Below are 19021 nucleotides of genomic sequence, written 5' to 3'. Positions count from 1 at the left end.
GGGACGAGCTCGAGGTAATGGCTGGAGCGGAAATCAGTGGAATGGTATCAAATACATCCAACACATGGTTTCCATGGTTCCCAGGTAATTTTTAATGCCATTCCATTCGCTCCTGTTTCCAGCCATTATTATGAGTCGTCCAACCTATCAGCAGCCTCCACTGGTAAGAGAGAGGTGTCAGTGTCTGTGTGGGATTGATTGATGTGTTAATTGATTGAGAGTCTTCACCACTGTAGAGAGAGAGGTGTCTGGTGGGGGTGGTGGCTCCGTCAAAGATGGCTCTGTCCAGGAAGTCTATAGTGGACTCCGTATAAACTATCTGAAACACCTGGCTGAGAAGGAGACACAGCTCCTCTGCTGCTGTCTGCAGACGACAGGAAACAGAGGTAAAGATCAACAAAGGGGAAATGGTTTGGGAACATAGCCAACAGTCTGAGAAAAGGTAGTTGTGTGTTTTGTCGATAGCCAGCAGGAGGAGGCAATGTGTTAAGATACCTTGTTGTCTACAGCCAGTACTAGCAGACAGCAGACCTCTACCAGTACAGCCCCACTCTCAGACAGAGAGCTGAGGGTCTGGGACTTCGACAGGTCGGGACAGGTACTGGGACACGGGGACACACCTGCCTCCTGGGCTGGAGAAGCAGAGAGAAGCACACCATCATTACAATCATAATGATCAGCCTTCCTTTTGAAGATGGTTGATACATGGGCTATCCAGATATCCAGATACATGGGCTCAGAATACAGGAACGATTATCCAGATACATGGCGCTTGTATACGCCAGGGTCCAGATACATGGGCTCTGATACAGGAAGTGGGTTCGATTCCTCTGATACAGGACGATACCTAGATAGATGGGCTCTGATACAGGAATGTATGCATATCTAGATAGACTGTACAGGAACGATACGCTCTAGATAGATGGCGTCTGCTAAATGGCATATCTAGATATACTCTATACAGGAACGATACGTATCTAGATAGATGGGCTCCTCTGATACAGGAACGATACGTATCTAGATAGATGGGCTCTGATACAGGAACGATACGTATCTAGATATCTAGATACAGGAACGATACACATCTAGATAGATGGGCTCTGATACAGGAACGATACATATCTAGATAGATGGGCTCCTCTGATACAGGAACGATACATATCTAGATAGATGGGCTCTGATACAGGAACGATACGTATCTAGATAGATGGACTCTGATACAGGAACGATACATATCTAGATAGATGGACTCTGATACAGGAACGATACACATCTAGATAGATGGACTCTGATACAGGAACGATACGTATCTAGATAGATGGGCTCTGATACAGGAACGATACATATCTAGATAGATGGGCTAGATACAGGACTACACATCTAGATAGATGGGCTCCTCTGATACAGGAACGATACATATCTAGATAGATGGGCTCTGATACAGGAACGATACGTATCTAGATAGATGGGCTCTGATACAGGAACGATACGTATCTAGATAGATGGACTCTGATACAGGAACGATACGTATCTAGATAGATGGGCTCTGATACAGGAACGATACATATCTAGATAGATGGACTCCTCTGATACAGGAACGATACATATCTAGATAGATGGGCTCTGATACAGGAACGATACACATCTAGATAGATGGGCTCTGATACAGGAACGATACATATCTAGATAGATGGGCTCTGATACAGGAACGATACACATCTAGATAGATGGGCTCTGATACAGGAACGATACGTATCTAGATAGATGGGCTCTGATACAGGAACGATACACATCTAGATAGATGGGCTCTGATACAGGAACGATACATATCTAGATAGATGGGCTCTGATACAGGAACGATACGTATCTAGATAGATGGGCTCTGATACAGGAACGATACGTATCTAGATAGATGGGCTCTGATACAGGAACGATACATATCTAGATAGATGGGCTCTGATACAGGAACGATACATATCTAGATAGATGGGCTCTGATACAGGAACGATACATATCTAGATAGATGGGCTCTGATACAGGAACGATACGTATCTAGATAGATGGGCTCTGATACAGGAACGATACATATCTAGATAGATGGGCTCTGATACAGGAACGATACATATCTAGATAGATGGGCTCTGATACAGGAACGATACATATCTAGATAGATGGGCTCTGATACAGGAACGATACATATCTAGATAGATGGGCTCTGATACAGGAACGATACGTATCTAGATAGATGGGCTCTGATACAGGAACGATACATATCTAGATAGATGGACTCCTCTGATACAGGAACGATACATATCTAGATAGATGGGCTCTGATACAGGAACGATACATATCTAGATAGATGGGCTCCTCTGATACAGGAACGATACGTATCTAGATAGATGGGCTCTGATACAGAATGATACGTATCTAGATAGATGGGCTCTGATACAGGAACGATACGTATCTAGATAGATGGACTCCTCTGATACAGGAACGATACATATCTAGATAGATGGGCTCTGATACAGGAACGATACGTATCTAGATACATGGGCTCTGATACAGGAACACGTATCTAGATAGATGGACTCCTCTGATACAGGAACGATACATATCTAGATAGATGGGCTCTGATACAGGAACGATACATATCTAGATAGATGGGCTCTGATACAGGAACGATACGTATCTAGATAGATGGGCTCCTCTGATACAGGAACGATACGTATCCAGATACATGGGCTCCTCTGATACAGGAACGATACGTATCTAGATAGATGGGCTCTGATACAGGAACGATACATATCTAGATAGATGGGCTCTGATACAGGAACGATACATATCTAGATAGATGGGCTCTGATACAGGAACGATACGTATCTAGATAGATGGGCTCTGATACAGGAACGATACGTATCCAGATACATGGGCTCTGATACAGGAATGATACATATCTAGATAGATGGGCTCTGATACAGGAACGATACGTATCTAGATAGATGGGCTCTGATACAGGAACGATACATATCTAGATAGATGGGCTCTGATACAGGAACGATACGCATCTAGATAGATGGGCTCTGATACAGGGATACATATCTAGATAGATGGGCTCTGATACAGGAACGATACGTATCTAGATAGATGGGCTCTGATACAGGAACGATACATATCTAGATAGATGGGCTCTGATACAGGAACGATACATATCTAGATAGATGGGCTCTGATACAGGAACGATACATATCTAGATAGATGGGCTCTGATACAGGAACGATACGTATCTAGATAGATGGACTCTGATACAGGAACGATACGTATCTAGATAGATGGACTCCTCTGATACAGGAACGATACATATCTAGATAGATGGACTCCTCTGATACAGGAACGATACATATCTAGATAGATGGGCTCTGATACAGGAACGATACGTATCTAGATAGATGGACTCTGATACAGGAACGATACATATCTAGATAGATGGGCTCTGATACAGGAACGATACGTATCTAGATAGATGGGCTCTGATACAGGAACGATACGTATCTAGATAGATGGACTCCTCTGATACAGGAACGATACGTATCTAGATAGATGGGCTCTGATACAGGAACGATACGTATCTAGATAGATGGGCTCTGATACAGGAACGATACACATCTAGATAGATGGGCTCTGATACAGGAACGATACGTATCTAGATAGATGGGCTCTGATACAGGAACGATACATATCTAGATAGATGGGCTCCTCTGATACAGGAACGATACATATCTAGATAGATGGACTCCTCTGATACAGGAACGATACGTATCTAGATAGATGGACTCCTCTGATACAGGAACGATACGTATCTAGATAGATGGGCTCTGATACAGGAACGATACATATCTAGATAGATGGGCTCTGATACAGGAACGATACGTATCTAGATAGATGGGCTCTGATACAGGAACGATACATATCTAGATAGATGGACTCCTCTGATACAGGAACGATACATATCTAGATAGATGGGCTCTGATACAGGAACGATACGTATCTAGATAGATGGGCTCTGATACAGGAACGATACGTATCTAGATAGATGGGCTCTGATACAGGAACGATACGTATCTAGATAGATGGACTCCTCTGATACAGGAACGATACATATCTAGATAGATGGGCTCTGATACAGGAACGATACGTATCTAGATAGATGGACTCCTCTGATACAGGAACGATACGCATCTAGATAGATGGATCTCCTCTGATACAGGAACGATACATATCTAGATAGATGGGCTCTGATACAGGAACGATACATATCTAGATAGATGGGCTCTGATACAGGAACGATACGTATCTAGATAGATGGGCTCTGATACAGGAACGATACATATCTAGATAGATGGACTCTGATACAGGAACGATACATAGCTAGATAGATGGGCTCTGATACAGGAACGATACGTATCCAGATGGGCTCCTCTGATACAGGAACGATACGTATCTAGATAGATGGGCTCTGATACAGGAACGATACGTATCTAGATAGATGGGCTCTGATACAGGAACGATACGTATCTAGATAGATGGGCTCTGATACAGGAACGATACATATCTAGATAGATGGGCTCTGATACAGGAACGATACGTATCTAGATAGATGGGCTCTGATACAGGAACGATACGTATCTAGATAGATGGGCTCTGATACAGGAACGATACGTATCTAGATAGATGGGCTCTGATACAGGAACGATACATATCTAGATAGATGGGCTCTGATACAGGAACGATACGTATCTAGATAGATGGACTCTGATACAGGAACGATACGTATCTAGATAGATGGACTCTGATACAGGAACGATACGTATCTAGATAGATGGGCTCTGATACAGGAACGGTATCTAGATCATGGGCTCTGATACAGGAACGATACGTATCTAGATAGATGGGCTCTGATACAGGAACGATACATATCTAGATAGATGGACTCTGATACAGGAACGATACGTATCTAGATAGATGGGCTCTGATACAGGAACGATACATATCTAGATAGATGGACTCTGATACAGGAACGATACGTATCTAGATAGATGGACTCTGATACAGGAACGATACATATCTAGATAGATGGGCTCTGATACAGGAACGATACGTATCTAGATAGATGGGCTCTGATACAGGAACGATACATATCTAGATAGATGGACTCTGATACAGGAACGATACGTATCTAGATAGATGGGCTCTGATACAGGAACGATACGTATCTAGATAGATGGGCTCTGATACAGGAACGATACACATCTAGATAGATGGGCTCTGATACAGGAACGATACATATCTAGATAGATGGGCTCTGATACAGGAACGATACGTATCTAGATAGATGGGCTCTGATACAGGAACGATACACATCTAGATAGATGGGCTCTGATACAGGAACGATACGTATCTAGATAGATGGGCTCTGATACAGGATACATATCTAGATACATGGGCTCTGATACAGGAACGATACATATCTAGATAGATGGACTCTGATACAGGAACGATACGTATCTAGATAGATGGACTCTGATACAGGAACGATACGTATCTAGATAGATGGGCTCCTCTGATACAGGAACGATACATATCTAGATAGATGGGCTCTGATACAGGAACGATACATATCTAGATAGATGGGCTCTGATACAGGAACGATACGTATCTAGATAGATGGACTCCTCTGATACAGGAACGATACGTATCTAGATAGATGGGCTCTGATACAGGAACGATACATATCTAGATAGATGGGCTCTGATACAGGAACGATACATATCTAGATAGATGGGCTCTGATACAGGAACGATACGTATCTAGATAGATGGGCTCTGATACAGGAACGATACATATCTAGATAGATGGGCTCTGATACAGGAACGATACATATCTAGATAGATGGGCTCCTCTGATACAGGAAGATACGTATCTAGATAGATGGGCTCTGATACAGGAACGATACGTATCTAGATAGATGGGCTCTGATACAGGAACGATACGCATCTAGATAGATGGGCTCTGATACAGGAACGATACGCATCTAGATAGATGGACTCCTCTGATACAGGAACGATACGTATCTAGATAGATGGGCTCTGATACAGGAACGATACATATCTAGATAGATGGGCTCTGATACAGGAACGATACGTATCTAGATAGATGGGCTCTGATACAGGAACGATACGTATCTAGATAGATGGACTCTGATACAGGAACGATACATATCTAGATAGATGGGCTCTGATACAGGAACGATACGCATCTAGATAGATGGGCTCTGATACAGGAACGATACACATCTAGATAGATGGACTCCTCTGATACAGGAATGATACGTATCTAGATAGATGGGCTCTGATACAGGAACGATACATATCTAGATAGATGGGCTCTGATACAGGAACGATACACATCTAGATAGATGGGCTCTGATACAGGAACGATACGTATCTAGATAGATGGGCTCTGATACAGGAACGATACACATCTAGATAGATGGACTCCTCTGATACAGGAACGATACGTATCTAGATAGATGGGCTCTGATACAGGAACGATACATATCTAGATAGATGGGCTCTGATACAGGAACGATACGTATCTAGATAGATGGGCTCTGATACAGGAACGATACACATCTAGATAGATGGGCTCTGATGATACGTATCTAGATAGATGGGCTCTGATACAGGAACGATACGTATCTAGATAGATGGGCTCTGATACAGGAACGATACGTATCTAGATAGATGGGCTCTGATACAGGAACGATACATATCTAGATAGATGGGCTCTGATACAGGAACGATACGTATCTAGATAGATGGACTCTGATACAGGAACGATACGTATCTAGATAGATGGACTCCTCTGATACAGGAACGATACGTATCTAGATAGATGGGCTCTGATACAGGAACGATACATATCTAGATAGATGGGCTCTGATACAGGAACGATACATATCTAGATAGATGGGCTCTGATACAGGAACGATACGTATCTAGATAGATGGACTCCTCTGATACAGGAACGATACGTATCTAGATAGATGGACTCTGATACAGGAACGATACATATCTAGATAGATGGGCTCTGATACAGGAACGATACATATCTAGATAGATGGGCTCTGATACAGGAACGATACGTATCTAGATAGATGGGCTCTGATACAGGAACGATACGTATCTAGATAGATGGGCTCTGATACAGGAACGATACGTATCTAGATAGATGGACTCCTCTGATACAGGAACGATACGTATCTAGATAGATGGGCTCTGATACAGGAACGATACATATCTAGATAGATGGGCTCTGATACAGGAACGATACATATCTAGATAGATGGGCTCTGATACAGGAACGATACGTATCTAGATAGATGGGCTCTGATACAGGAACGATACGTATCTAGATAGATGGGCTCTGATACAGGAACGATACATATCTAGATAGATGGGCTCTGATACAGGAACGATACATATCTAGATAGATGGGCTCTGATACAGGAACGATACGTATCTAGATAGATGGGCTCTGATACAGGAACGATACATATCTAGATAGATGGGCTCTGATACAGGAACGATACGTATCTAGATAGATGGGCTCCTCTGATACAGGAACGATACGTATCTAGATAGATGGGCTCTGATACAGGAACGATACGTATCTAGATAGATGGGCTCTGATACAGGAACGATACGCATCTAGATAGATGGGCTCTGATACAGGAACTAGCATCTAGATAGATGGACTCCTCTGATACAGGAACGATACATATCTAGATAGATGGGCTCTGATACAGGAACGATACATATCTAGATAGATGGGCTCTGATACAGGAACGATACGCATCTAGATAGATGGGCTCTGATACAGGAACGATACGTATCTAGATAGATGGACTCTGATACAGGAACGATACATATCTAGATAGATGGGCTCTGATATAGGAACGATACGCATCTAGATAGATGGGCTCTGATACAGGAACGATACGCATCTAGATAGATGGGCTCTGATACAGGAACGATACGTATCTAGATAGATGGGCTCTGATACAGGAACGATACGTATCTAGATAGATGGGCTCTGATACAGGAACGATACGCATCTAGATAGATGGGCTCTGATACAGGAACGATACGTATCTAGATAGATGGGCTCTGATACAGGAACGATACACATCTAGATAGATGGACTCCTCTGATACAGGAACGATACGTATCTAGATAGATGGGCTCTGATACAGGAACGATACATATCTAGATAGATGGGCTCTGATACAGGAACGATACGTATCTAGATAGATGGGCTCTGATACAGGAACGATACACATCTAGATAGATGGGCTCTGATACAGGAACGATACGTATCTAGATAGATGGGCTCTGATACAGGAACGATACGTATCTAGATAGATGGGCTCTGATACAGGAACGATACGTATCTAGATAGATGGGCTCTGATACAGGAACGATACGTATCTAGATAGATGGGCTCTGATACAGGAACGATACGTATCTAGATAGATGGACTCTGATACAGGAACGATACGTATCTAGATAGATGGACTCCTCTGATACAGGAACGATACGTATCTAGATAGATGGGCTCTGATACAGGAACGATACGTATCTAGATAGATGGGCTCTGATACAGGAACGATACATATCTAGATAGATGGGCTCTGATACAGGAACGATACGTATCTAGATAGATGGACTCCTCTGATACAGGAACGATACGTATCTAGATAGATGGGCTCTGATACAGGAACGATACGTATCTAGATAGATGGGCTCTGATACAGGAACGATACATATCTAGATAGATGGGCTCTGATACAGGAACGATACGTATCTAGATAGATGGGCTCTGATACAGGAACGATACGTATCTAGATAGATGGGCTCTGATACAGGAACGATACATATCTAGATAGATGGGCTCTGATACAGGAACGATACATATCTAGATAGATGGGCTCTGATACAGGAACGATACGTATCTAGATAGATGGACTCCTCTGATACAGGAACGATACGTATCTAGATAGATGGACTCCTCTGATGATACATATCTAGATGGATGGGCTCTGATACAGGAACGATACATATCTAGATAGATGGGCTCTGATACAGGAACGATACATATCTAGATAGATGGGCTCTGATACAGGAACGATACACATCTAGATAGATGGGCTCTGATACAGGAACGATACATATCTAGATAGATGGGCTCTGATACAGGAACGATACACATCTAGATAGATGGGCTCTGATACAGGAATGATACGTATCTAGATAGATGGGCTCTGATACAGGAACAATACATATCTAGATAGATGGGCTCCTCTGATACAGGAACGATACATATCTAGATAGATGGACTCCTCTGATACAGGAACGATACACATCTAGATAGATGGACTCCTCTGATACAGGAACGATACGTATCTAGATAGATGGGCTCTGATACAGGAACGATACACATCTAGATAGATGGGCTCTGATACAGGAACGATACATATCTAGATAGATGGGCTCCTCTGATACAGGAACGATACGCATCTAGATAGATGGGCTCTGATACAGGAACGATACATATCTAGATAGATGGGCTCTGATACAGGAACGATACGTATCTAGATAGATGGGCTCTGATACAGGAACGATACACATCTAGATAGATGGGCTCTGATACAGGAACGATACATATCTAGATAGATGGGCTCTGATACAGGAACGATACATATCTAGATAGATGGGCTCTGATACAGGAACGATACATATCTAGATAGATGGGCTCCTCTGATACAGGAACGATACGTATCTAGATAGATGGGCTCTGATACAGGAACGATACGTATCTAGATAGATGGGCTCTGATACAGGAACGATACGTATCTAGATAGATGGGCTCTGATACAGGAACGATACATATCTAGATAGATGGGCTCCTCTGATACAGGAACGATACGTATCTAGATAGATGGGCTCTGATACAGGAACGATACATATCTAGATAGATGGGCTCCTCTGATACAGGAACGATACGTATCTAGATAGATGGGCTCTGATACAGGAACGATACGTATCTAGATAGATGGGCTCTGATACAGGAACGATACGTATCTAGATAGATGGGCTCCTCTGATACAGGAACGATACGTATCTAGATAGATGGACTCTGATACAGGAACGATACATATCTAGATAGATGGGCTCTGATACAGGAACGATACGTATCTAGATAGATGGGCTCTGATACAGGAACGATACGTATCTAGATAGATGGGCTCTGATACAGGAACGATACGTATCTAGATAGATGGGCTCTGATACAGGAACGATACGTATCTAGATAGATGGACTCTGATACAGGAACGATACGTATCTAGATAGATGGATCTCCTCTGATACAGGAACGATACGTATCTAGATAGATGGGCTCTGATACAGGAACGATACATATCTAGATAGATGGGCTCTGATACAGGAACGATACATATCTAGATAGATGGGCTCTGATACAGGAACGATACGTATCTAGATAGATGGACTCCTCTGATACAGGAACGATACGTATCTAGATAGATGGGCTCTGATACAGGAACGATACGTATCTAGATAGATGGGCTCTGATACAGGAACGATACATATCTAGATAGATGGGCTCTGATACAGGAACGATACGTATCTAGATAGATGGGCTCTGATACAGGAACGATACATATCTAGATAGATGGGCTCTGATACAGGAACGATACATATCTAGATAGATGGGCTCCTCTGATACAGGAACGATACGTATCTAGATAGATGGGCTCTGATACAGGAACGATACATATCTAGATAGATGGGCTCTGATACAGGAACGATACATATCTAGATAGATGGGCTCTGATACAGGAACGATACATATCTAGATAGATGGACTCCTCTGATACAGATGGGCTCTGATACAGGAACGATACGTATCTAGATAGATGGGCTCTGATACAGGAACGATACGTATCTAGATAGATGGGCTCTGATACAGGAACGATACATATCTAGATAGATGGGCTCTGATACAGGAACGTTACGTATCTAGATAGATGGACTCCTTTGATACAGGAACGATACATATCTAGATAGATGGGCTCCTCTGATACAGGAACGATACGTATCTAGATAGATGGGACTCTGATACAGGAACGATACATATCTAGATAGATGGGCTCTGATACAGGAACGATACGTATCTAGATAGATGGACTCTGATACAGGAACGATACATATCTAGATAGATGGGCTCTGATACAGGAACGATACGTATCTAGATAGATGGGCTCTGATACAGGAACGATATCTAGATAGATGGACTCCTCTGATACAGGAACGATACGTATCTAGATAGATGGGCTCTGATACAGGAACGATACGTATCTAGATAGATGGACTCTGATACAGGAACGATACATATCTAGATAGATGGGCTCTGATACAGGAACGATACGTATCTAGATAGATGGGCTCTGATACAGGAACGATACGTATCTAGATAGATGGGCTCTGATACAGGAACGATACACATCTAGATAGATGGGCTCTGATACAGGAACGATACATATCTAGATAGATGGACTCTGATACAGGAACGATACGCATCTAGATAGATGGGCTCTGATACAGGAACGATACATATCTAGATAGATGGGCTCTGATACAGGAACGATACGTATCTAGATAGATGGGCTCTGATACAGGAACGATACATATCTAGATAGATGGGCTCTGATACAGGAACGATACGTATCTAGATAGATGGGCTCTGATACAGGAACGATATATCTAGATAGATGGACTCCTCTGATACAGGAACATATCTAGATAGATGGACTCCTCTGATACAGGAACGATACACATCTAGATAGATGGGCTCTGATACAGGAACGATACATATCTAGATAGATGGGCTCTGATACAGGAACGATACACATCTAGATAGATGGGCTCTGATACAGGAACGATACATATCTAGATAGATGGGCTCCTCTGATACAGGAACGATACACATCTAGATAGATGGGCTCTCTGATACAGGAACGATACATATCTAGATAGATAGATACAGGAACGATACATATCTAGATAGATGGGCTCTGATACAGGAACGATACATATCTAGATAGATGGGCTCTGATACAGGAACGATACATATCTAGATAGATGGACTCCTCTGATACAGGAACGATATATCTAGATAGATGGACTCTGATACAGGAACGATACATATCTAGATAGATGGGCTCTGATACAGGAACGATACATATCTAGATAGATGGGCTCTGATACAGGAACGATACGTATCTAGATAGATGGGCTCTGATACAGGAACGATACGTATCTAGATAGATGGGCTCTGATACAGGAACGATACATATCTAGATAGATGGGCTCCTCTGATACAGGAACGATACGTATCTAGATAGATGGGCTCTGATACAGGAACGATACATATCTAGATAGATGGGCTCCTCTGATACAGGAACGATACGTATCTAGATAGATGGGCTCTGATACAGGAACAATACACATCTAGATAGATGGGCTCTGATACAGGAACGATACGTATCTAGATAGATGGGCTCCTCTGATACAGGAACGATACGTATCTAGATAGATGGGCTCTGATACAGGAACGATACGTATCTAGATAGATGGGCTCTGATACAGGAACGATACGTATCTAGATAGATGGGCTCTGATACAGGAACGATACGTATCTAGATAGATGGGCTCTGATACAGGAACGATACGTATCTAGATAGATGGGCTCTGATACAGGAACGATACGTATCTAGATAGATGGACTCTGATACAGGAACGATACCTATCTAGATAGATGGACTCCTCTGATACAGGAACGATACATATCTAGATAGATGGACTCCTCTGATACAGGAACGATACATATCTAGATAGATGGGCTCTGATACAGGAACGATACATATCTAGATAGATGGGCTCTGATACAGGAACGATACGTATCTAGATAGATGGACTCCTCTGATACAGGAACGATACGTATCTAGATAGATGGGCTCCTCTGATACAGGAACGATACGTATCTAGATAGATGGGCTCCTCTGATACAGGAACGATACATATCTAGATAGATGGGCTCTGATACAGGAACGATACGTATCTAGATAGATGGGCTCTGATACAGGAACGATACATATCTAGATAGATGGGCTCTGATACAGGAACGATACATATCTAGATAGATGGGCTCCTCTGATACAGGAACGATACGTATCTAGATACATGGGCTCTGATACAGGAACGATACGTATCTAGATAGATGGGCTCTGATACAGGAATGATACGCATCTAGATAGATGGGCTCTGATACAGGAACGATACGCATCTAGATAGATGGACCTCTGATACAGGAGATAGATGGGCTCTGATACAGGAACGATACGTATCTAGATAGATGGGCTCTGATACAGGAACGATACGTATCTAGATAGATGGGCTCTGATACAGGAACGATACATATCTAGATAGATGGGCTCTGATACAGGAACGTTACGTATCTAGATACATGGACTCCCTTGATACAGGAACGATACATATCTAGATAGATGGGCTCCTCTGATACAGGAACGATACGCATCTAGATAGATGGACTCTGATACAGGAACGATACGTATCTAGATAGATGGACTCTGATACAGGAACGATACGTAACTAGATAGATGGGCTCTGATACAGGAACGATACGTATCTAGATAGATGGGCTCTGATACAGGAACGATACGCATCTAGATAGATGGGCTCTGATACAGGAACGATACGTATCTAGATAGATGGACTCCTCTGATACAGGAACGATACGCATCTAGATAGATGGGCTCTGATACAGGAACGATACGTATCTAGATAGATGGACTCCTCTGATACAGGAACGATACGCATCTAGATAGATGGGCTCTGATACAGGAACGATACGTATCTAGATAGAGATACAGGAACGATACATATCTAGATAGATGGGCTCTGATACAGGAACGATACACATCTAGATAGATGGGCTCTGATACAGGAACGATACATATCTAGATAGATGGGCTCCTCTGATACAGGAACGATACGCATCTAGATAGATGGGCTCTGATACAGGAACGATACATATCTAGATAGATGGACTCCTCTGATACAGGAACGATACGTATCTCTCTGATACAGGAACGATACACATCTAGATAGATGGGCTCTGATACAGGAACGATACATATCTAGATAGATGGACTCCTCTGATACAGGAACGATACGTATCTAGATAGATGGGCTCTGATACAGGAACGATACATACTAGATATCTACAGGAACGATACGATAGATAGATGGGCTCTGATACAGGAACGATACGTATCTAGATAGATGGGCTCTGATACAGGAACGATACGTATCTAGATAGATGGGCTCTGATACAGGAACGATACATATCTAGATAGATGGCTCCTCTGATACAGGAACGATACGTATCTAGATAGATGGGCTCTGATACAGGAACGATACATATCTAGATAGATGGGCTCTGATACAGGAACGATACGTATCTAGATAGACATCTAGATAGATGGGCTCTGATACAGGAACGATACGTATCTAGATAGATGGGCTCCTCTGATACAGGAACGATACGTATCTAGATAGATGGGCTCTGATACAGGAATGATACGTATCTAGATAGATGGGCTCTGATACAGGAACGATACGTATCTAGATAGATGGGCTCTGATACAGGAACGATACGTATCTAGATAGATGGGCTCTGATACAGGAACGATAGGTATCTAGATAGATGGACTCTGATACAGGAACGATACGTATCTAGATAGATGGACTCCTCTGATACAGGAACGATACGTATCTAGATAGATGGGCTCTGATACAGGAACGATACATATCTAGATAGATGGGCTCTGATACAGGAACGATACATATCTAGATAGATGGGCTCTGATACAGGAACGATACGTATCTAGATAGATGGACTCCTCTGATACAGGAACGATACGTATCTAGATAGATGGGCTCTGATACAGGAACGATACGTATCTAGATAGATGGGCTCTGATACAGGAACGATACATATCTAGATAGATGGGCTCTGATACAGGAACGATACGTATCTAGATAGATGGGCTCTGATACAGGAACGATACATATCTAGATAGATGGGCTCTGATACAGGAACGATACATATCTAGATAGATGGGCTCCTCTGATACAGGAACGATACGTATCTAGATACATGGGCTCTGATACAGGAACGATACGTATCTAGATAGATGGGCTCTGATACAGGAACGATACGCATCTAGATAGATGGGCTCTGATACAGGAACGATACGCATCTAGATAGATGGACTCCTCTACAGGAGATACAGGAACGATACGTATCTAGATAGATGGGCTCTGATACAGGAACGATACGTATCTAGATAGATGGGCTCTGATATCATGGGGAACAGGAATACGTATCTAGATATGGATGGGCATATCTAGATAGATGGGCTCCTCTGATACAGGAACGATACGTATCTAGATAGATGGACTCTGATACAGGAACGATACATATCTAGATAGATGGGCTCTGATACAGGAACGATACACATCTAGATAGATGGGCTCTGATACAGGAACGATACGTATCTAGATAGATGGGCTCTGATACAGGAACGATACGTATCTAGATAGATGGGCTCTGATACAGGAACGATACGTATCTAGATAGATGGGCTCTGATACAGGAACGATACGCATCTAGATAGATGGGCTCTGATACAGGAACAATACATATCTAGATAGATGGGCTCCTCTGATACAGGAACGATACATATCTAGATAGATGGACTCCTCTGATGATACACATCTAGATAGATGGACTCCTCTGATACAGGAACGATACGTATCTAGATAGATGGGCTCTGATACAGGAACGATACATATCTAGATAGATGGGCTCTGATACAGGAACGATACGTATCTAGATAGATGGGCTCTGATACAGGAACGATACACATCTAGATAGATGGGCTCTGATACAGGAACGATACGTATCTAGATAGATGGGCTCCTCTGATACAGGAACGATACGTATCTAGATAGATGGGCTCTGATACGTATCTAGATAGATGGGCTCTGACAGGAACGATACGTATCTAGATAGATGGGCTCTGATACAGGAACGATACGTATCTAGATAGATGGGCTCTGATACAGGAACGATAGGTATCTAGATAGATGGACTCTGATACAGGAACGATACGTATCTAGATAGATGGACTCCTCTGATACAGGAACGATACGTATCTAGATAGATGGGCTCTGATACAGGAACGATACATATCTAGATAGATGGGCTCTGATACAGGAACGATACATATCTAGATAGATGGGCTCTGATACAGGAACGATACGTATCTAGATAGATGGACTCCTCTGATACAGGAACGATACGTATCTAGATAGATGGGCTCTGATACAGGAACGATACGTATCTAGATAGATGGGCTCTGATACAGGAACGATACATATCTAGATAGATGGGCTCTGATACAGGAACGATACGTATCTAGATAGATGGACTCTGATACAGGAACGATACATATCTAGATAGATGGGCTCTGATACAGGAACGATACGTATCTAGATAGATGGACTCTGATACAGGAACGATACGTATCTAGATAGATGGGCTCTGATACAGGAACGATACGTATCTAGATAGATGGGCTCTGATACAGGAACGATACGCATCTAGATAGATGGGCTCTGATACAGGAACGATACGTATCTAGATAGATGGACTCCTCTGATACAGGAGATAGATGGGCTCTGATACAGGAACGATACGTATCTAGATAGATGGGCTCTGATACAGGAACGATACGTATCTAGATAGATGGGCTCTGATACAGGAACGATACATATCTAGATAGATGGGCTCTGATACAGGAACGTTACGTATCTAGATACATGGACTCCTTTGATACAGGAACGATACATATCTAGATAGATGGGCTCCTCTGATACAGGAACGATACGCATCTAGATAGATGGACTCTCTGATACAGGAACGATACGTATCTAGATAGATGGGCTCTGATACAGGAACGATACGTATCTAGATAGATGGACTCTGATACAGGAACGATACATATCTAGATAGATGGGCTCTGATACAGGAACGATACGTATCTAGATAGATGGGCTCTGATACAGGAACGATACGTATCTAGATAGATGGGCTCTGATACAGGGACATCTAGATAGATGGGCTCTGATACAGGAATGATACGTATCTAGATAGATGGGCTCTGATACAGGAACAATACATATCTAGATAGAGATGGAACGATACATATCTAGATAGATGGACTCCTCTGATACAGGAACGATACACATCTAGATAGATGGCTCTGATACAGGAACGATACGTATCTAGATAGATGGGCTCTGATACAGGAACGATACACATCTAGATAGATGGGCTCTGATACAGGAACGATACATATCTAGATAGATGGACTCCTCTGATACAGGAACGATACGCATCTAGATAGATGGGCTCTGATACAGGAACGATACATATCTAGATAGATGGACTCCTCTGATACAGGAACGATAATATCTAGATAGATGGGCTCTGATACAGGAACGATACACATCTAGATAGATGGGCTCTGATACAGGAACGATACACATCTAGATAGATGGACTCCTCTGATACAGGAACGATACGTATCTAGATAGATGGACTCTGATACAGGAACGATACATATCTAGATAGATGGGCTCTGACACAGGAACGATACGTATCTAGATAGATGGACTCTGATACAGGAACAATACATATCTAGATAGATGGGCTCTGATACAGGAACGATATCATCTAGATAGATGGGCTCTGATACAGGAACGATACGTATCTAGATAGATGGGCTCCTCTGATACAGGAACGATACGTATCTAGATAGATAGATACAGGAACAATACACATCTAGATAGATGGGCTCTGATACAGGAACGATACGTATCTAGATAGATGGGCTCCTCTGATACAGGAACGATACGTATCTAGATAGATGGGCTCTGATACAGGAACGATACACATCTAGATAGATGGGCTCTGATACAGGAACGATACGTATCTAGATAGATGGGCTCTGATACAGGAACGATACGTATCTAGATAGATGGACTCTGATACAGGAACGATACGTATCTAGATAGATGGACTCCTCTGATACAGGAACGATACGTATCTAGATAGATGGGCTCTGATACAGGAACGATACATATCTAGATAGATGGGCTCTGATACAGGAACGATACGTATCTAGATAGATGGACTCTGATACAGGAACGATACATATCTAGATAGATGGGCTCTGATACAGGAACGATACATATCTAGATAGATGGGCTCTGATACAGGAACGATACATATCTAGATAGATGGGCTCCTCTGATACAGAACGATACGTATCTAGATACATGGGCTCTGATACAGGAACGATACGTATCTAGATAGATGGGCTCTGATACAGGAACGATACGTATCTAGATAGATGGGCTCTGATACAGGAACGATACATATCTAGATAGATGGGCTCTGATACAGGAACGATACGTATCTAGATAGATGGGCTCTGATGGAACGATACGTATCTAGATAGATGGGCTCTACAGGAACGATACATATCTAGATAGATGGGCTCTGATACAGGAACGTTACGTATCTAGATACATGGACTCTGATACAGGAACGATACATATCTAGATAGATGGGCTCTGATACAGGAACGATACGCATCTAGATAGATGGACTCTGATACAGGAACGATACGTATCTAGATAGATGGGCTCTGATACAGAACGATACGTATCTA

The 19021-nt window shown here is 42.4% G+C and overlaps 1 protein-coding gene across 1 annotated transcript in view; it reads right to left on the bottom strand.

The window, feature by feature from the left end:
• The window catches only part of LOC118380539 (cerebral cavernous malformations protein 2 homolog), a 90547-nt gene that overhangs the window by 14290 nt on the left and 57236 nt on the right, over positions 1-19021 (bottom strand). Inside the window, 2 exon segments of the mRNA XM_052468986.1 lie at positions 229-364; positions 496-632. Coding sequence (XP_052324946.1) covers positions 229-364; positions 496-632 — 273 coding nt within the window.

Source organism: Oncorhynchus keta, chromosome 19 (genome assembly GCF_023373465.1).
Source record: "Oncorhynchus keta strain PuntledgeMale-10-30-2019 chromosome 19, Oket_V2, whole genome shotgun sequence".
NCBI classification, from domain to species: domain Eukaryota; kingdom Metazoa; phylum Chordata; class Actinopteri; order Salmoniformes; family Salmonidae; genus Oncorhynchus; species Oncorhynchus keta.
This window is presented reverse-complemented; position numbering and strand designations above follow the sequence as displayed.